The sequence below is a fragment of the Rhinolophus sinicus genome, chromosome 16 (genome assembly GCF_057876585.1).
Source record: "Rhinolophus sinicus isolate RSI-liver-muscle chromosome 16, RSI-T2T, whole genome shotgun sequence".
NCBI lineage: Eukaryota > Metazoa > Chordata > Mammalia > Chiroptera > Rhinolophidae > Rhinolophus > Rhinolophus sinicus.
The window spans coordinates 120874857-120897663 of NC_142516.1; the positions used below are offsets into that span (position 1 = coordinate 120874857).

At 34.2% G+C, this 22807-nt stretch overlaps 1 protein-coding gene across 1 annotated transcript in view; it reads right to left on the reverse strand.

Annotated features, from left to right (window-relative positions):
• Positions 1 to 22807, reverse strand: part of ZDHHC2 (zDHHC palmitoyltransferase 2) — a 57042-nt gene that overhangs the window by 10142 nt on the left and 24093 nt on the right. Inside the window, exons 4-10 of the mRNA XM_019737958.3 lie at positions 16703 to 16823; positions 11954 to 12023; positions 11153 to 11185; positions 6623 to 6743; positions 4313 to 4445; positions 631 to 757; positions 240 to 332 (exon numbers count right to left, since the gene is read on the reverse strand). Coding sequence (XP_019593517.1) covers positions 240 to 332; positions 631 to 757; positions 4313 to 4445; positions 6623 to 6743; positions 11153 to 11185; positions 11954 to 12023; positions 16703 to 16823 — 698 coding nt within the window. The remainder of the gene's footprint in view (positions 1 to 239; positions 333 to 630; positions 758 to 4312; positions 4446 to 6622; positions 6744 to 11152; positions 11186 to 11953; positions 12024 to 16702; positions 16824 to 22807) is intronic.

Consider the following 22807-nt stretch of genomic DNA (forward strand, 5'->3'; position numbering starts at 1 on the left):
GAATTAACACCTGTTTACCTATCACCCAGATTAATAACGGAATTTTACAAGTATAATTGAAGCTCCCTATGGACCCATCCCCAGTCATACTTTCCTTCTTTCCTCATTCTAAGTGGGAACCATTGCAGTAAATTATCTTATGTTCTTGAAATTTTTTTTCAAAGAAACATACAACCAAAGGATACATGAGGATAAAATATGTTATTTGAAAGTAAAACAGAAGAAAAAAATGGAATTACTTTTTAGATGTTGAATTCAGTCCTGCAGGAGTAGATGGTTGTTCAGGATCCTGGTTAACAAGGCAAGTTGGAAAGGAGCAGCCATCACCTAGACTATAATTAAAATCAAAACTTACAATTGAGCAATAAAAAAAGACAACAGAGTGACACTCTGTTAGAGTGCTGATGTCTGCGAGCAGGACATAATTATACTATGGACAAAACATGTGAATCACACACTGGTTTCAATACAATATGTTTAGGGAAATGAGATAACTGATTTCCACATTGATATAATCATGAGTCATAAAATCATACTTTAAAAAAGAGGAGTTCCTATGCAGAATTATAGAGTTCTTTTATCGGATTACTTTCATTCCTTTAAAACCTGAAAATTTTCACAACAAAGTACCTTGAAAAAATGGGTAGCAGCCAGTACTTCTTTTCATCACCAAAAACTTGCCGCATATTTTTACTGAAACCCAAGCTGAATCCATTCTTATCTGTTCCATGTCGAAATACTGGACTTCTAAATGCCTCTATAAAAGATAATAGAGCAATCACATGAGTAAAGTATGTATCAGCTAGTAACCCCTATATTTAGAAGTGATTGAATTAAACAAAGGAACTCGGAAGTCAGTGGCTAGCCCCCTGTGAGTACTTATGTGCCTACCAACAGCTCTGCAATATAGATTGTTTATTTTGTTTTAAAATAATCATAAGATACAATTACATTTATTTTAATTTTTAAGTAGCTTTTTTATTATAATAGCAGCACATGTGCATTGTAAGAAGTTAGAAACTATAAACAGGCAAATACGTTAAAACTTTGTATCTTCTAGCTCTTGATAGATGGGTGGATAGATGGATGGATGATGGATATAGATATATACAAATCTATATAGTTTTTTAACCAGAATGAGATTATACATACATTCTACAACCTGCTTTTTACAGTCAATAAATTCCATTTTCCAATTTCATTAAAATTTTATCTCATCCAATCATACTTTTTCCCAGCTAACCAATACATGGACTTTACAGCTGGTGTGTCCAAACCAGGATGCAGTGCTGCAGCACCGTACACTGTATGTTATGCCCACTCTGCGTGAGGAAGCCGTGGTTCAGAGAGGCTGTGGGACGTGCCCAACATCACCCAACAAATACATGTCAGAATGCTACGTTTTCCTCTTACACCATGCTGAGATGCAAAAATCTACAATTTTATTTTTGGAATATGAATAAACATAGAAGTATAATGAGTTTTGTCCATTATAAAAACAAAAACGAACAACTCTAACAAGCCCATTAAAGATACTATGAAAAATGTGGCAATTTGCAAGATCCTCAGCATTTGTCACCCTAGGTTACATGACTTTATATAAAACATATTTATAATTAGAGGACCATATTGTCCAGAGTATTACATGTACAATCTAGAAGTTTTAGAACTTAAAAGTTTCTAGAAGCAATTCATTTACTTTTGATGAATTATAATTTAATTGCCCAACATATAATTTGAAATAAGACACTTTATTTAAAAATTTGTTTATTATACCAATTTTCACCCTAATAGTATCTGCTGTAATAAGATTTTAGCTGAATATTAAAAAATAATATTCACTGACTATATACTATTATTAATCTTCACTGACAATAATGGAATCTCACAGTTTGAAGTATCCTTTGAGAGCATAAGGATTTATAAACTCTGGTTATATTCCCAAACTCCTAACCTTAGTCTAGAAGACTCTACTTAACAGAGTGAGTCCCCACTTACTTGTCAAACTTCATGGTGTATTTTTTGTTCTTTAGCTTTCTGTGCTCCGGCTATGTGGATAGTGTCTCAAACATTTCTAGCTCTTTTCTTATAGGGTTTTTTAAAAATATGAGGTGAAATTCACAGAACACTAAATTAGCCACTTTAAAATGAACAATTCAGTGGCCTTTAGTACATTCACAATTTTGTGCAACTACCACCTATATCAAGTTCCAAAATATTTTCATCACTCCAAAAGAAACCCTAAACTCATGAAACAGTCACATGATATAGCATGTTTCATTACTTCATTACTTTTTATGGCTGAATAATATTCCATTGTATAGATATACCACATTTTCTCTATCCATTCATCCTTTGATGGGCATTTGGGTTGTTTTCAACTTTTGGCTATTAAGAATAGTGCTGCTGTGAACATTGATGTACATCTGTTGAGTCACTGCTTTCAATTCTTTTGGGTACATACTTAGGAGTGGAATTGCTGGGTCATATGGGAGTTCTATATTTTTTTTGAAGAATTGCCAAACTGTTTTCACAGTGGCTGCACCATTTCATATTCCCACCAGCAATGTGTGAAGTTTCTCCACATCCTCAGCATTTGTTTTCTGTTTTTTGTTTGTGGGTTTTTTGTAGTGGGTATGAAGTGGTACCTCACCATGGTTTTGATTTGTATTGCCTTAATGACAATGATATTGAACATGTTTTTATGTGCTTGTTGGCCATTTGTATATTTTCTTTAGAGAAATGTTTATTTAAATATCTAGTCAAATCCTTTGCCAAGTTTTAAATTGGACTGTTTGTCTTTTTGTTGTTGAGTTGTAAGAGTTACTTGTATATATGGATACTAGGCCCTTATCAGGTATGTGATTTACAAATATTACTCTCATTCTGTAGGCTATCTTTTTACTTTTTCTATAATGTCCTTTGACACACAAATTTTTAAATTTTGATAGTGCCCAATTTATCTATTTTCTTTTGTTGCTCACGCTTTTGGTGTTGTATCTAAGAATTAATTGCTTTTTTTGAGATCCTGAAGATTTATCCTTATATTTTCTTCTAAGACTGTTATAATTTTAGCTCTTCCATTTAGGTCATTGAACCATTTTGAGTTCATTTTTGTATATTATGTGAGGTAGGGGTTCAATTTCATTCTTTTACATGTATATATCCAGTTGTCCCAATCCCACTTGTTAAAGATGCTATTCTTTCCCCATTGAATGGTCTTAGTACTCTTGTTGAAAATAAAATGGCCAAAGATGTTTAAGTTTAGTTCTGGACTCTCAATTGATCCATATCTTTATTCTTATGCAAGTACCACACTGTTTTGATCACTATAGATTTGTAGTAAGTTTTGAAAAGAGTAAGAATTTTAAAAAAGATTTTAGTAGATATTGTTTTTGCTATTTGGGGCCCTTGAAATTCCATGTGAATTTGAGGATCAGCTTATCTATTTCTACAAAAAAAGGCCATTGAAATTATAATAGGAGTTGTATTGAATCTAAAAATCACTTTGGATAGTAGTATTGTTATCTTAACAATATTAAGTTTTTAATCGATGAACATGGGAAGTCTTACCATTTACTTAGTTCTTTAATGTCTTTCAGCAATGTTTTATAGTTTCACTATACTAGTGTTGCTCTGCCTTGGTTAAATTTATTCTTAGGTATTTTACTATTCTGGATACTTTTGTAATTGGAATTGTTTTCTTAATTTTCTTCTTGGAGGATTCACTGCTGGTGAATAGAAATACAACTGATTTTTTGCATATTGATCTTGTGTCACGAAACTTTGCAGATGTTATTTATTAGCTCTAATTGCTTTTACTGTGGATTCTTTAAGGTTTTCTATATGTAAAATCATCTGCCTGAGATGTTCTGGCTCTTCCTATGACTGACATCTTAGGTTAAATATGTTTTATTTTGGTGAGCTATTCCCTGATCACACTATCTAAGTTCACTTCTACCATCTCCAGCCTTTGATTCATACCTCAGCATCCTGTTTGTTTCTGTTAAAGCTCTTTGTATTTTGTAATTACTGTTACATTTGCTCCTTGATTTTCTGTGCCCCTCACTAGGCTGTTTTGTCCTTTAATCACCACTGAATATACAAAATGCTTTACATACAATGGACAGTCAATAAATATATGGAATGAGTGAATTTATTTATGTCTGAGTCACATACCACAAAACAATGTGGGAAATAAGAATGATTTTTACCACTTCCGGACAGATTGTCATTTAATAATATGGCAATTTTTGATGAGTAACTATTTATGTATTTAAAGTTCTGTTAACTACAACAATTGGATACTCACCTAATGTAGATTTATTTTTGCTGACTAGCCAACAATGATAGCCAAACAGAGAAGACAAGCTGACAGAAAACATAGCTGCAGCAAAGAATAAAAACATAATATGGAACTTGGCTTGAGTATCAGGTAGACCATTCTATAAAGAAAGGAAAAAAATAACATGTTTTGTCAAAGGGATAAGTATTCCCTACTTTTATAAGATTTCTTTTTTTGCTTAAAATGTTTCTTAAATTTAGATATGGAAAAAGGTACATGGCTTTATGTAAAAACTTTGAGAAAAAACATATAGCATCATATTAAAATATATGTTTACTGGAGTATGAATATATATGGAAAAAATATTTAAATTTGGGATATTTATTTTGTTTTGCATAACTAAATCATAGAAAAATTATGGCAGTATGGTAGTATGTGTGTAAACTATACCAGTAGAAAGCAAGATGAAAGGAACTATAAAATATACTTCTGAATTTACTACCTGAACATGTTTAAACATAATACAGATTTATAAATGTTTAAATAGTTTTATTACAATGCCAGAAAATAAATGTTAATTGGCACAATTTAGCTACTATACTCATTGATGTTTTACATTACTACAAACACCAGCACAAGTACAAGAACACATAAAACAACACATCAACAATAATGATTCAAGCTATTTTAAATAATAGCATCACAAAAAAGATCAACACTGGAGTATAACATTTGTCTAAAATAAATCTTACAATATCCATGAGATAAAATAGGCCAACTGAGAGCAAAACTAGTTTGACTCTCATTATATGTATTGTCTGAAGAGACCTGGACTTGCTCTAGAATGCAGGCTTAGGGCTATGGACACTTAGGGAAGGACCAGGGTGATTAAGAGGCTTCCCCTTCTGATAGACGGGCATACTATTTCAGTACCCTGTCATACCTATCAGACTGACACAGGTCACAAGATTTCACTGACAGCAGAGTCCTCACAGTGAAAACTCTGGCCATTCCTTTACAAATATATTTATGATTGGAACTAAAACCATCCACAGGAATGAGGAACAGTGGGGTGCCATCCTCTCAGACATTCATTAGGGATCGTTCTTCAAGCTGGACAACGGAAGTACACTTGAATGCTAGGAGCATATCCATGGACCTGTGTATTCCTAGTGCTTACAATGTACCTGGCACAGGGGAGGCATTCAATAAATCTTTAGTTTGAATGTGGTTCAAATCTCACATTAAACGACATAGCAATTCAGAAAGTTTACCATGATAATGAATAATTGTATGAAAATAATAAAGCAATCCTAGCAGATAGTAACTGTTTTTTACTATCATTTGGTATTCATAGGAGTATCTTTGGATATTTAAAATACTCAATTTGTTTTGCTTGCATTTAAAATAAATAGTGCAGAAAAAAATGAACTATCTAAAAAACTATCTAAAGCCTAATTGAGCCATGCTTAATAAAAATTTGGGACATAATAGATGTAATAGTTTAAAAAATAATCTTTTTACACATAAAGAAAACACTTCTATTTTTAAATACTAAAAATAAATTCTTATACAGTTCATTCTTGTCATTGGCAGTGGTTATGTTCTGTAAGGTTGCCATGAACACTGAATTTGTGAATACTGAACGATTTCTGCTAGGGAAAATACAGGCTTAGGTTCCTGTGAGCTTCTGGTCACAGCATTTTTGTCAAATGATCAATATATAACCTTGTGTTCTGTGTGTTTCTGCTTAAAGACACCTTATTTAATATGTATTGTTGATTCACTAACAGAGAACTCATGCCCAACATCACTACAACTCATGCCTGAAGGAAGCTTATCTAACACATGTATTCTCCATAAAGCATATCACAGTCTTCTTTTGCTCAGAAACACCAGACAGTACTTCAACACAATGCTTTAAGACCTTACTAAACAGTGAAATCACCGATGAAAAGCACAAAAATGCAAAAAAACATGGTATTAAATAGACTGAAAAGCACACTTGTTTAACAGTACAAAGAGTTGAAACAAAAGGCAAAGCGTAGCCTTGTTTGATCTCAACTGGGAGTGTGCACATGGGGCAACTCAAACTTTTAGCCACTCTGTGCATGTTCTGCAAATGACCACGAAAGCTCTGAGAGTACTGATTTGGGGGATGACAGATAAATTTTAACAAGTTGGTGAATTCACAGATACAGAATCTGCAAATAATCAGGATTGACTATATCTAAATGAGCTCTATTCTATAAAATTAGTGTCTGAAATAGTTCACAAAAGAAAATCTATGTTATATATTTTTGTATACTAAAATAGTTCACCAAGGTAATGACTTACTGTCCAAAATTTGATAAAATACTGTAAATCTGTAGCAGCAATAAAAAGGCAGTACAGCAGAGAATAAGCCAAGAAAAGGAGGAAAAATTTATAATTTGAAAATCCGACACAGTTGTTCACCCTGTTAACAAAACAAAAACAACATTTCCGTTAGTTTTACGTTTTCAACCCAGGTATACATTAGCTCAACCTTAACACAGTGTTTCGTTTCCTATCATTTGATATGTATTGGCATTTCTTTAACTGTAATTCATAAGATTTCTTTACATATACAAACATCAAAAACCAATTTTACTAAAAAGGAATTTCTGTGTTTAGATTTTTAAAATATGTTGTATAATATTGCTTTACTCAATCACAAACTTATATAACTGTGCAGTTGACACAGGTTTGAACTGCACAGGTCCACTTAGGTTTGTTTGTTTGTTTGTTTTTTCCTTGTAACCTTTCTCCTCTTATTTATTTTTCTTTCTGAATCTTTTAGAGCATAAGTTCTTTAAAAATACTAGATCACCCAACCACATACATTTAGTAAAGTTCAGGACTTCTTGGCCATAATGATTAGAGTTAATATCAGTCAGATCATGTTTAAATTATGTGAATGCAAACCAGTGAGAATGTATTTCTAATTCTTGACTTGCTTATTTGATAAGCCAGTTCTAAGCTCTGTCTCTGCCTCTTTTGTCTTTTTTTGCCAATTTCCTGGAGGAAAATTATATTTCTTTGTTGTATTACTTTTCTTTGTATTTTATTTTTAAATTACAGTTAACATTCAATATTATTTTATATTAGTCTCAGGTGTACAGCATAGTGGTTAGATATTTATATAATTTATGAAGTTATTAGTCTAGTACCCATCTGGCACTATACATAGATATTACAATATTATTGACTATATTCCCTATGCTGTACTTTACATCCCTGTGACTATTTTGTAACTACCAATTTGTACTTCTTAATCCCTTCACATTTTTTCACCCAGCCCTCCCCAACCTCCCTCCCATCTGGCATCCATCAGTTTGTTCTCTGTATCTATGAGTTTGTTTCTGTTTGTGTGTTCGTTTATTCTGTCCTTTAGATTCCACATATGAGTGAGATCATGGTATTTGTCTTTCTCTGGCTTATTTCACTTAGCATAATACCCTTTAGGTCAGGGGTGTCCAAACTGTGGCCCGCGGGCCAACTGCGGCCTGCATGGCCCGCAGCAAATTCCAAAAATATATTTAGTTTACTTAAATAAACCAAGTGAGGCAATACGTATTTCACCGTCAGTGAGTGGCCCGGCTGTTTGTGTATTTTACTGCATATGGCCCTTGATGAAAAACATTGAAAAAAGTTTGGACACCCCTGATCTAGGTCAATCTATGTTGTCACAAGTGGTAAGATTTCATTTTTTTTATATGTATACTTGGATTGTTTTCAATAAACATATAGTCAGCCATCTGTATTCCTGAGTTGCATAGCTGTGGATTCGACCAATACTATTTTGTACACTTAAAATGTTGTTAAGAGTGTAGATCTCATTTATGTGTTTTTACCACAATAGAAAAGTTTAAAAATTTAAAAAGTTTTAAAGGCAAACATTTACTTGCCTTATGAATAAACTGGAAATTTAGGAGGGAAAAGAAAGATAAATGTTTTTATTTTCTACCTCAAATAATAGGCAAATAAGGCAAAGAGAATAATAGCAGTAATTTAATAATTTTAGAACTTAAATAGTATATGACAAATAAATTCATAAAGAAGCCCAAACTTGTGGGTGCACATTGTATGAAAACAAATGTGTCAGAGATTCCAGGGTGAGTGCAAACCAATTACTGAGATTATCTTTTATGACATCTCAATGAAATAATGGCAAGAAATAATATTGCAAAAGTCCAGGAAAGCCTACTGTAGCTGTTTTTTTTTTTTTTTCCTCAAAGGACACAGGATATTCCCTTAGCTAACTTGTATTGGTTTCAAGAGGGGAGGATGGGTAGACAAAGGCTGGGGTGCTGTGAGGTTGGACAAAATGAGGGAGGACAGTGACTCTTTTATGGACGAGGGGAAAATGAGGAGGCATAGGAAAGATTGTTTCTCTTCCTACAGAAATGCAAGCAGCAGCTTTTATATTAAATGATAAGTAGCATTTTTATAGAAAGTAAAGTAAAATGATGTTAATCATAGATTTTCTAACATCTAATTTAGGTTACTTTAACTTCTACTTAAGAACATGATGTAATTTGCCACGTCAGAGCCAGGAAACACAGGAGAAAGTCAGTAAATAAAGACCAGGTATTTTAGAGTTTGATATGTATTTCACACTTAAGTAAATATAACAATATTCATTTAATATTTAAATTTAATACTAATATTTATTTTTAGTGTGGACTAGAAATAATACTGGTACCTTTTCTTTTTTCACTTTTGAATTTAGAACCACACTGTGTGTAATCTACAAACTTTATTTCAAATTTTAATTTGAAATTTCAAAATAAATAAGATGGCTGCTCCATTCAGCTGGCAGCAAGCGAATATTAGGCCCTTGCAACCAAACCCTTCACAAATTGACCCGACTACTGCTTCCTGTAAGGGAGCGTCGGGAGCTGAGATGGTGGCTGGGAGAGTGGCTGCAGCAGGGGAGGCAACACTGGAGAGGAACAATTTCAGAGAAGTTGAAAGGTATTAGTCAGGTCATTCAACTTCTTCCCCATCGCCACTTAAGGGTGAGAGTGATGACGGTAAGTATACAGGTATGCAATCTGAACCCACTTTTAAAAACTCTCTAGTCTTAGAGTTGTTCCCCTTCACTTATTTGATAGGGTCTGTCAAAATTTGAAAGATTGTCAAATTGTGCTGTAAGTTTCTTATAAAGCCAAATTAATTGCAGGTTTAGAAAGAATGCTAGCATAGTAAATTATTTTCTACTTTTGTAATCCTGTGAATATAGCAAGGCGATGGCAAGCTTTATAGACGTGCACTAGTTTGGGATTAATCTTGGTTGTTTCCACTTCTCCATTCCTTATCATCACAATCCCTGATAACTTTATGTTAGAAAAATTGGAGTCAACTCTAGGAACCTGATTTCTTTACTATTCTGCTAAATTATATCTAGAATACACCATTATCCAGAAAGAAGGGTGTCTTAGTATGGGCTCCCCCAAAGCAGATCCTGAGAAAAGAACTTATATATAGTTTATTCAAAAACAAGGAGGGGAGAAAATCCAAAAAAGCTTGTGTTCTTAACGAGTCCCTCACTGGTTGAGGGTGGCTTCTTGAAGCATTAATATTCTGTCCCTTCTGAACTGCCAGGCTTAGGAGCTGAACAAACCCCCCCAGGGAAAGAGCATTCTCAGATAGAGAAGCAAAGAAACAGGTGGGGAGCTGTCAACAGGCAAGGGAACCGTCTACTGCAGGTGCAGTGAACTCACAGGTAGGTCATGGGGATATGGCTGGGGCACTGACAGCCTCTGCGGCTGGAAGGGTCAACACAGGAATTAAGGGGGATTAAGATGATTTATAACTGAAGATAAGGGGGGACAACTACTTGCTGAGAATGAAAACAAAATGAATGAAAGAATGAGGAAAATAGAAGAATGAATACAATGAAAATTAATACAAAGGGAGAATACTTATTGAGATGTTTGTTTGAAAAGAACATTGTTCTTATAGGAGTTAAAGAGTCATAACTTGCTAAAGAAGAAAATCTAGGCAGAGAGAACGAAGGGGTATCTTAGAGAAGGATATAGAATATTGTAAACCTGACATTCCCCTATTGTTTCCTGCAGCTAAGATAACCATTCCTTCTATGTATAGGTTTCAACTTATACCTAGTATAGATTTGTGGACATGTCTACCTTTTTCAAATGCCACCTGTGAAAGAAGATAAAGCTTGTGGAATAATCATGCTTAATGTCCAAATCCCACCTAGCTGGCAACCTCAGTATGATTAACAACGGAATGTCCACACTGGGATAAAAAAATCAATCTTCATTAGTTAATTAGATCTTATAAATAATCGTCTATTAACTCCCCTAATTTCATGACTTAGAAATATATTTTTTTTAAATATTAGTAAATTTTAACTGGAAACTCTTGTTTAAACATATGTGTGTATTTGCATATTTGCTATTCTACTCCGTAATGCCAAGTTTTATGTAAAACAAATTGTTAAAACTTTAGATGAATAAATTATTATGAACTTCAGTGAGGTACTGTGTATGATTTATATGTACATTTTGGTATAATTTCTGGAGATTATTTTAGAATCTCTATATTTCTGCATGTGCATATAAAGAACACCATTTGTTCTAAGCAAATATGAGAAATTAACTTTTAAATTGTTAAGCTACTGGTTTTTTAATTATTTCATGGAAATTCTCCTTTAGGCCTTTTTGAGCTACATAAGCAAATGTCAGCAGTCAAATCTGAAAGTACCTCCTAGATCAGCTAAGGCAAGATTTTATTTATAAAAAGATTTAAAGAGATAAATGATTCCATTTTTTAAGGTATAAGGGACAAAAACTTGTTTAAGTACAGAGGCATACTCACCATGGGCAATGATGATCCATCTTCAAAATACATCTAAAAAGAAAACATACGCACACGAAACTCAACACCTCATAAAAATGTAATCACATTAAATTATAAAAAAAAATATGAATTTTATTTCAAAAGAGTTGTGGCAAGTAAAATATTGCAAAATTATTTACTTATCTGAAAATTGAATAAAAGCAAAAGTCCTCATCTAAAAATAAACACTATAACCAATTCCAGTTATGATACAATAATAGAACTTTAAATTCAAAATACACTGCTTTAACATGCAAATCAAATAATTCGTTTTCTAAAAACAATGTGATATGTTAATACAGAATTATTTTATGCTAAAAAAAGTACAAAATGTGAAATGTGAACAGATTTACTGAAAGTCTGGATAAAACTTTTCCTTTAATATCAATCCTTAAGCCAATTGGTTATACTAAGTATATAATAACATCTGACTTTCATGAAGTCAGTTGAATTATCTTTATAAAGATGGGAAAGAGTCACAGAAGAAGTACTTAGTAAATCAAACTAGCCAAGTCTGAGCCGCTAAATATCATGCACTTCATTCGTGTCAGCAAGAATCTGGGGCGGGGGGGGGGGGGGGGGGGCAGGGACAACTGATTGTGACCCTAAGCCACACTCGTATTAACGTAAGTGATTGTTCCACTTATATTTCCTAAATAAAGATCTGAGAAGCATGAATAAGGAGAAAAGAAAATAATCTAGAAAACAGTGAGAAAAGAAACCAATTAAGTAAAAAGACCATGAGCATGTAGACATTTTAGAAGTAAAAAGTTTTCTTACTTATCGCAGACGGAACAGTGATGGCAGCGGTCTGGTTTTATAAGTTGGCATCTGTCACAATATCGGATTGCTAGGAACAGAAAGCTCCACTTAGCCTTTGATTTAACAGTGAATTGAACATGCACTTAAATGGCTTTTAGCATCTAACCAAATCTAAATTCTAAAAAGCATACCGAATTTAAATCTGGTAAAATTGAGATATTCGACTCTGTTTAAATACCAAAATGGAATGACTTGCCTACAGCCTCAGTTCCTTGGAGAGGTTTCCCAAGAATAGAGGATTTTTTGGGGTAATCTTTCTAAGGCATCCTCAATTGTCAGTTGTTATCGTAAGGCTCACGATGGGTGTAAACATGTCCATTTCTACCGAACTAAACACAATGTCTCCCTCAAGTAAATCAATTATTTCCTGAACCCTGCCAGGATAACTAGGTGAGGGTATAACCACATTTTAGAAATTTGTGAATGAACTCTATATGTTGCTTAAATTGGAAATGAGCTCACATTTTCTCTGTTGGAAATATAAGTTTGAAGTGAGTATTGGAAGAAGTACTTCCAACAGATCATTTTAATTATTGTAATTGAAGTTCTGATCCTTTCTTCTCTAATACATATACCAAAGACAGTTATGGATGACTGGTTTCAAAGGCTATTTCAGTCCACAGGCATCATAGAGGATGCAGGCAGGCTACTAAAATTATAAGAAAGCAGTTATTAAGCGGGCAGCCCAATAGGATCAGTATAATCAAACTAATGAATTTAAAATTTGGAAAAAAATACTTGCAATAAATAATTACCAAGGTTATGTTGGCTAATGTTGTAATCTCTGAAAAAGGAAGCACTTGGTATAAACTCAGAATAACATAAGCTTTTTCTTAAACAGCAAGGCCTAGATGGTGTTGTTTCCAATACTGAAAAAAGTTCTTAATCATCCCCTCACAACTCTCCTTTCCAGGAATTACAGAGATGAATGGCATGGCCTTGCTGCTTATCTCCTGAGGGAAGAAGTCCCACAGGTGCATTTACATTGATGCTATAAGGTCTCACTGGCTCATGCAAAGTATTAAAGTGTACGACAGTGTTGGCCAGAGAAATAGAATGTGAGCCACATGTGAATTTTTAAATTCTCTAGGAGCTACACTGAAAAAAAAACCACACAAGGGAAATTAATTTTAATAATTATTTTATCTAATATAGCCAAAATATTATTTTAAGATATGATCAATATAAAAATATTAACATATTTTATATATTTTTTTATACCAGGCCTTTGACACCAGCTATGTATTTTACACTATAGCCACATTTTAAGTGCTCAGTAGCCACAAGGGATTAGCAGCTCTATAATATAATGGGTAGCACTGACTAAAGTTACATCTCCTGGTTTGGTAGGCAGTGCTAGATTCTCTCTAGATAGTGATTATCTCTACTTTAGCGTACACTGGGGGAAAAAAATCTTTCAAATCATCTACATATTGTTAGGTCTCTGAATGTTAGAGACCTTGACTTAATGTTAGGTCTCTGAATGTTAGGTCTCAGAGACCTTGACTTACAGATAAAGCCATGTCTGCAAGAAAACAACAACATATCTGTTGGCCTGCACCTGCAGACAGAGCCAAACTTGCAATAACAGAAAATGCCACGAAACAGTTACTGGTTTGCAGGCAGTCAACATTTTCTTTCTTTCTTTTTTTTTTTCCCAGTAGAATTTTGTTCGTTTTGTTTTATTTTATTTTATTTTTTGTTCAAACAATGCAACCCTGTCAGCACAGCCGCTATAAAACCCTCCTCAGGCCCTCCTTTGGGGCTGTAAGTCTCCTTTAGACACGCAGCGTGGGCTGTGGCCATCTTTTGCTCAGCCTGATAAACCTGTCTCTTAACAATAAAAACTTTCTTAACTTGCCTGACCATATGCGTTCCTTTACCGGCCGACCTATCACATATCACAATGTGTGTTCACCACCCAAAGTCAGTTCTCCTTCCATCACTATATATTTGATTCCCAAATGTTTCAAATCAAAGTAGGCAATAACTCACAGGAAATCAAAACAATGTAGAAATAAGCTTTTGTTTATCATCTTTTAGAAACAGAAATTTAGTCTTTTAATTAAAAAAACCACTCTGTATGCCATATTTCATTCAATTAAAGTCATCGCACTGTAATTTAAAATGAACCATCTGATTATCATTTAAAAATTCCTAACAGTCAAGGGGAATTTTATTTCAATTGTCTTGCTTGAATTTTTTGAGAATTTATTCATATGTTACTTAGGTAATTTAAAACTGTTTTGGTAAATGTTAAAAAGAGAATGTTATCAATATCTGCATACAATGGTAAACTAATTACATCACCTCTATTCTGTGTTTCCCTGAAAATAAGACTTAGCCGGACAATCAGCTCTAATGTGTCTTTTGGAACAAAAATTAATATAAGTATAATAAGACCGGGTATAATATAATATAATATGTAATATAATGTAAAATAAAATATAATTATATTATATTTATATAGTATAATACTCGGTCTTATTTTACTATAAGACTGGTGTAATATAATACCGGGTCTTAAATTAATTTTTGCTCCAAAAGATACATTAGAGCTGATTGTCCGGCTAGGTCTTATTTTCGGGGAAACACAATTGTTACTGTCCTAGTCAAAAACTACAACATTTTTTTGTAGGCAAATATCAAGGGCAAGAGAGCATCAACAGTCCTCATTAATAAAAATAAATAATAATATAATAAAGTTTGGAGAGCCCTGTAAGAAAGCAGAAGATAGGTGGATTAGGAGAAAGCACAGGACAAACAAAAGTGAGATGAGAGTCTTAACACCCCTGCCTCACTACCCCCCACCAGCCAACTCTGTATCACAGCAGTCAGTTTAACCCAAGTAGCTGGCATCTTTCTCCAGGGTTTGGAGGAAGTATTGTGGATTTAAAATGAATGGTAAAATCCCAAATTATATTACCACCCACACTCTTCAATTCTCTATAAAGTATAAAGTATTTAAACAACAACAGAACCTTTCAGTTGCTTTAGTTTACAGACTTTCCCTGGGGGAAGAAGGAAGTTATGGGTTGAACACAAGTTTCACAGAAGGATGTGGCTGGGTGGGGAGGGAAAGAAAGACCCTCTCACATTCCTGCCTTGGTGCCACTGTGGCTACTACACTGAATGTCCCTTCTGAATCATGCCTACCTTTCCATTCTACATATTCCAGAAGGGGATCAACCACACCAGCATTATTATCTATTTATTATACTTTGCGCAATTTAATTTAGTCAATGCCTCCAGTCAGTTAATACTGATTTTAGCAGGCATCCAGAATTTTTGCACTGAAAATAAAAATAAAGATTATATTAGGAAATTCAGATTCTGTTCCAGACTGTCACAAATATTGGGAATCATAAATTAATCTCAGGAGATAGGTGTACAATACCTGAAAGGAATAAGAGACAGTCTTAATATTATATAAACTGCACAAGCAGATGACTGTTAAATTCAAAGTGTAGTTGTTATTATTAATAAACATTCGTATTTGTTTTGGTATGACTTATGCTTCCCCCTTTCTCTTAATTCTGTGTGTCAAACGGTATACTAGAAAAGTACTGCACTAGAAATGAGGAGACTAGGGTTTGGCATTTGGTGCTGCCACTGTCATTAACTAGTTTTGGCAACTCGTGCAGTAATTTATTTTTAGGGGCTTAAATTTCCTCAATGTCTGTTAAGGTGTATGTAAGCAGATATACACAAACTTATACATAAGCACATCTCTGTCTTCGTGGGATAGAACCCGTGGCATGATATTAAATCAGAAAATTACCACTCGCTCATTGAGAAATAGTGGAAACAAACAGGAAAAAATTGTGCGTGAGACTTTGAGTTAGATTCAATTATGATTCTCAAGTGAGTTGGAAGCAAACATAAATAATATGAAAATAGTAATGAGATATTTTGCATTCTTTTTTTCATACCAAGTCTTTGAAATCAGCTGTGTATTTTATACTTAAAGCACATCTCAATTTGGACTAGCCACATTTTAAGTGCTCAACAGCCATATAGGTAGTGGCTACTGAAACGGACAGCAGAGGTCTAAAGTCACAAAGTTTCTGGGTAAGTCTTGGTGGACAAGTGTCAATAGTCCATGAGTGCTAGTTTTTAAGACAACTGTTTATTTAGACAGCTGTCAAATTATCTTAAAAACCTGACCCAAGTAAAAGAGATTTGTTATTTGAGTTGTATTTGTTTAAAAAAATTACCATAAATTTTGAAGATGAAGAATTGTACTGATACCTAAATTAAGATTTACATAATTTGTATAATTGTTGTTTCAAATTGATGTGAAATTATCAGTTATGTTCATTATAGATATTGTTCCCTTAAATTCGAACGGGAAGGTCCATAAATTAAATTTTAAAAATGAAGGCTAACAAATACAAATCAAGATTTCTGCAGTTCTAACATCTTCACTGTGTCACAACTAAATAGGCAGAATAGAAGTAAAGTTACATGGGATTTGGTTGAGATCTCTGTGGCACAGTGTTATTCATGTTTCTATCCTGTCTACACAATTGTGCAGTAAAGAAATTAGTAGCAATCCAAGATATAACAATATTTTTCAATGAGTGTGACAGTTTCAAGTATATATATATATATATATATATATATATATATATATATATATATATATATATATGCTTAACAGTCACCACAAGCTATCGTGCCAAAGCACTCATTATCGACGTCTACCTCCAGACATGGTCCTGGTATAGATGGGAAGATCTTTGGCTGCTCGCCTAAGAACTTCCTGATGGGCTTCTCCCCTTGGCTCTCTCTCCAGCAATTCTTTCTCTGCATAAGAGAGATGGAACTGTGGAACAGATTTAAATTTTAATCAGTATTTTCAAAGAAATGATAGCATACGATCGACTATTCCCAGAAAAAGGCATTAATAAAATATCAACAGTATACTGTATACCCTATATATATATTCAGAGAGGTAATAGAGTTTGAAATCTGGGCAAGTCTACTAACCTCACAGGTTATTAGTTTATGCATCTAGGAAAGGGAATAATACTAAAAATACTCACTTTCTCAAACATTTGTGAAACTCAAGAGGAATTGAGAATATAAAGTGCTTTGTAAACTGTAGAGTTCTATCCAAATATTAGTTACATAGATAGATAAAATAGCAAAATAAACAAATTTAGCTCAATGAATGAATTTTTCAATTGGATATTATTAGTAACAAAAATAGAAACAAATCTACCAAGTATGTTTTCACATCTAAGTGAGTTTTAACTTAGGGATGATTATTACTAGAGAATTCTGAATTCTCTAATACTCAAAAGACTAATCATTAATTTTACTTATTATACGGCCAATTTGGCCCCATTAAAAAATTATTTGAGAAAAATGAAAATTTGTTTAGATTCCAATATGATAATCACAAAAAACAGTTTTAAAAGTCTGAACTTCCTTACATTGTGACTCCATAAGATGTTCCTGGCTCATCTTGAATATTTCCTGCTCTAATTCTAAAATCAGCATGTTCTCTAAGGAGTCCTACTTCTTTTTACTGGAGAATGGTATTAGGAACCAAGATCCGGGCTCCAATACAGTTTTCAGATCAAAGGAAAGTATAATTTTAAAAGGATATACAAATTAAGAAAAAACCTGAATCTAACAACAAACAGAAAACTCACAGAATTGTATTTCCTTTTTGCTAGTTGTTTTTTACTTAGGATGAAAATAAACATATAACGTCAAAAGTATCTACAACGCACAAATGAAAACAGAATATTTTTTTGCCTATAAAGTTGGCAAGAAACAGTTAACAGTTTTCTTAATAATAACAAGGGTCTGATAAAACTGGAAGCATTGTATGTAAATTGCTATCATCCTTTTGGAAAACAACCTGGATAGTGACTTAAATTTTCTTGATCTAGTAGTTCTACCTCTGGGAATTTATATTAAGGAAATAATCCAAACTATGGGTAAAGCTCTATGTATACACATGTTAACAGCATTATTATAATATGAAAATTTGAGATCAGTCTAAATATCCAAGTTGGGATGCGACTGAGTAAATTTTTACACATTTCAGTGAGAATACTATGCTGTTACTAAAAGTGAAAATAAACCAATGATGGACTATTATGTGAAAATAATTAACTAGAAAGAAATTCAGAATGTAAACTGTCTGAATTTGTGTGGTGGGATGTTTTTTCCTTTTTCTTTTTGCTTAGTCTCCATTTTCTAAATATAATTTAGTACGGTTATGTTACTTTTATACTGGGAGAAAATCTTACTAAATTGGAAAACTACTATCAATTTAACAATATTGCTATCAAAACAGTAAATTTTAATTCATGTATTCCAGATCATTTTATTTTCTCTCAATAGCGTGAGACAAGATTAACATTGTTTTCTCATATTACTTCTTCTGCTAATTTTTAAGTCCTATTTTAGAAAAGATGTTTAGCACATGTGAGCATTTTATTGTCACTTTAAGTCCAGGACCCTCATTTTACAAGTGAGGGGTTTTTGGCTGCTCATCAATTAGAAAATTAGCCCAAGATCTTGTATATTATTAATGAAACAATCTAACATTCTCAACCAGGAAGCAAGGGCTCTTTCTTGCATAACAATGGCCTCCAAGATCTTTTGATCATGTAGTCTCATCAGTTAAAAATAATTTAAGACCACAATGCCAATATTTGCATACTTATATCTTTACATATGTCCTATTTGCTAATATATTATGTACCTTATACATGAAACTTTAAAAAGAGAGAAACATTAAAAGAATAATGTATAAAATAGAAGTTTTTGCTATTTTTTCCTCCATGCTCCAGTTGATGTCCTGGTCACTCCCACCTATTTTGGTGTCCACACTCCATGCTAGAGCATGGTATAGCGACAAGAGTGCTGCATTGATGGTCAAAAGGGCTTTAGTTTAAATGTTAGCACTCAGTGTGCCACACACTAGCACTCAATGCTTTAGGGTAATTAGCTAATATTCAAAGCCTATTGCTACATCTGTAAAATGGTAATAAACAATATCTGTCTCATACAGTTAAATGAATCAAATACAGTAAATATCTCTTGTGGAAAAATCATCCCAAAAAGCCTGGTACAACTCTAAATTCACAGTCATCAATCCCGACTGCTCCCTTAATACCGTGTTATTTCTTCTGTGTTCTGCATCATTTCATTTTTCCACTCTATCCAACAACTATTTCAAAATGTTTCTGCTCTCTCAAACCTCAGTCAACCTAATTCCCTCATCACTCTTAGCCCATCATCTCACACATAACTATGGGAAGCAATTAGAAGTCACTTCAACTTCCTGCCAAAGCTATCAACACAAAGTTGCAACTGTACACATAACTTCTTTCCTACTTTCAACCATTTAGCAAATATTTATTGAGTACCTTTTATGGATGAGACACTGCTCTGGGTACTGGCAATGGATTAGTGAATAAAACAGATGAAGTTCATGCCATTTTAGAGCTCATATTCTAGGGATGGCAGAAAAAATGAATATGGAATGTGTTACAGAATGATATACAGAGAAAAATATAGCAAGGTACAAGTTAAAGGTAATGCTAGGGCTGAGGCTTTGCATCCTATACAGAGTGGTCATAGAAAACCTCTAAGATAAAGTAGTACTTGAACTGAGACATAGAGATTGGAAAAATGTGAGGGACTCAGTCACACAGGAGAAAAGTGTTCCAGGTCAAGGAGAAACAGCAGGTTTCACAGCATGTTAAGCAGAAACATGCTTAGCATGTTGATGGAACAGCAAGGAAGCCAACACTGCATTAAAGAGAAGAGCGGGTCAGAGAGGGGGTGTTGGGTCACACCATGTGCAGCCTTTTAGGCTAGAGTAGAGAACTAGGTTTTTATTCTGAGTGGATTCAGGTATCATAGGAAAATTCTGAAGAGAAAAATAATATGATCTGTCTTGTTTTTGAAAGAATCACTCTGGCTACTATGTTGAAAATATAGAGAAGAGGACATGTAAGAAAGCAAGAAAAACTGTTGAAAATGTACTGCAAATATTCAAGCAAGAGATGATGGTGGCTTGGACCAGAGTGGAAGCAGTGGAGGGGGCGTGAGCGTACACTGTGGGTATTTTAAGGGTATGGCTTACGGAATTTGCTAATTGATTAAATACAGGTTCTGAGAGAAAAAGAGTAGCCAAGGATGACTCCAAGGGTTTTGACCTGGACAACTGGAAAAATGAAATGGCCATTATTGAAACAGAAAAACTTTAGGAATAGGAGAATTGGGGGAGTGGGTGGGAAATCAGAAGTTTGTCTTCATATATGTTGCCTATTAGATGCCAACTAGGTAGCTGTAAATATGTCTGGAGTTTAGAAGACATGACCAGGCTAATGATGTTAATTTGAAAGCTGTAGCAATAAGACAATAAAGTCATAATGTAGACAAATAAGAGAGAGGTCCAGAGACTGAGCTCGGGGATAATCCAATGCTTTAGAGCAGGAGTGTCCAAACTGCGGCCCGCAGGCCAACTGCGGTCCACAATCCATTGTTAATTGGCCTGCAGCAAATTCCGAAAATATGTTTAGTTTACTTAAATAAACCAGGTGAGGCAATACGTACTTCACCTCGAGGGAGTGGCCCGGCTGTTTGTGTATTTTACCGCATATGGCCCTTGGTAAAAAACGTTGAAAAAAGTTTGGACACCCCTACTTTAGAGGCTTAGGAGATAATGAGGAACCAGCAAAGGAGACCAAGAAGGAGTTGGCACTATGAATAAAAATAGAATTATTTGGATGAGAAAGGAGAAGAACCTAAAAAGAAATAATAGCATGGTGCATACGGGAAACTACACGTAATTAAGAACTACCAGAGTAAAAAGTGGGAAGTCAAAAAGTCAGACAAGTGTCATTTTTGCCAGACTAGGAAGACTGGCCTTCACCCTGTGGGATACGTAGTCATGGGGTAGATACAAGTGGTAGAGTGAAAGTATTAAATTTTTTTTCAGATGGATCACTCCAGTTTCAGGGTGGATGATGAATTTTTGCAGGGTTCTGCGAAGGGAATGTAGGCAAGACTGAAAACTGTGAAACCGTTTAGGAGAAGACTGCAATGTCTCAGACAAAAGAGATGACTGAGATCCTGAATTAAGTCAATGATAAAAAGAAAGGGAAGGAAGGAGGAAAGAAGGAAGAAAGAAAGAAAAGAAGGGGTTGGAACTAAAACAGAAATATCAGGAAGTGAAAACATGGCATAACAGTGGTGGAGGCATGAAAAAGCAGAGGATTCAGCATGGCTGCCTACCTTCTGGCTTGAATGGTGAGGTGAATGAATGTCAGTGGCATTTACAGTATAAGAAATGGATGAATCATGGTTTGGGAGAGGAGAGGGTGGTGAGTTTTTGATGTGTTGTATTTGAGGTGTCAGTGGAATGATCAAGAAGTTATGTTTGGCAGGGAGATACTGAAATTCACAGGAGAAGTTGGAGCTAGAAAAACATTTGGAAAATTTGAACACAGAGGTCACAGGTTAGCCACCGGAGTGGATGACATCACCTGTGACAGAAGTCAGCATTTTGCTTCAAACCTGCAACTAAAGCCAGGATGGGGGTAAGAGAGATGATAGAAAAGAAATAAATAGGGTAGAGGGAAGAAAAAGAGGTAGGAACAGAAAAACAAGTAGCTAGTAGAAGAAAAAAGGCTGTATCTGACTCATTCTAGGCCACGCATACCATTAACTCTGTGCAAATATCTGCGGTTTTGTTTTCAACATCCCCTCCCAGGTTATATAGCATATTTATTGGCCTTTTTGACCATGGCTGCATTTCAAACAGATTATTTCAGGAAACAATTCACAGTGAAGCCTAGACTCTTTTTCTTTTTCTTTTTTTTTTTTAAATTTAAGGTTAGCCTACTAAAACTACACTGCTATTACTGGAACAAAGTTTATGTCTATTTGACAAACATGTACTGGACTAAATACCAAAGCATAAAAGTGAGTCAGACACAGTCCTTTGATCCAAGAATATTTAACCAGGATTAAAGACTCAGAAACAAATAACCGGACTGGTCTTTTCAACATGCATAGCTAATCATATCACTTTACTTAAAAGGTTCTGTGGCTGACACTGCTGTTTGACCCCCAATGTACACTCTTTCCTTCTTCTACCAGGGTTAACATGACCATCAAGAATAAAGACTCCACTCCCAGCCTTCTGTGCAAATAGAAGTGGCCATAGAAGTAAGTTCTAAATGTAAGTGGAAATGGCATCAGCAACTTCCAAAGTGTCCTTAAAGGGAAGAACATTTACTTCTACTCTTCCTTCCTACTCCTACTCCTTTTTCTGGCCAGTAGGCTAAAATGTAGACATGATAGCTGGAACCACTGCACACATCTTAGGCCAAGAGGTGACCTTGGGGAATGGAGATGACACATGTCAGAGCAACAAAATAGAAGAAGCCTGGGTACTTGGCAGCTGTGGACTAGCTACAGACTTTGAATGTAGGAGGGATCAGTTGTTGTTGTTGTTGTTGTTTGGTGTCTAACAGCCAACTAATATACCATTAGTATGATAATTATAATAGAAGCATGTCTACCTTCAGGTCTATCTGTATCTATTATGTATCTATCTATCTATCCAACCATCCATCCTGATGTCTAATTCTAAAGTAGAAATGGAACACGCAACAGATTTAATATTAGAAATATAATACTCATCCAGTACAAAAATAATATTTATCAAGTGAAAATTCACCAAGACACAATATAAAAAAAATCACCAGACTCAGTAAGTTTACAACATTAATAAAAAGACATACAATTCATTCTTCAGATATCAGTATTATT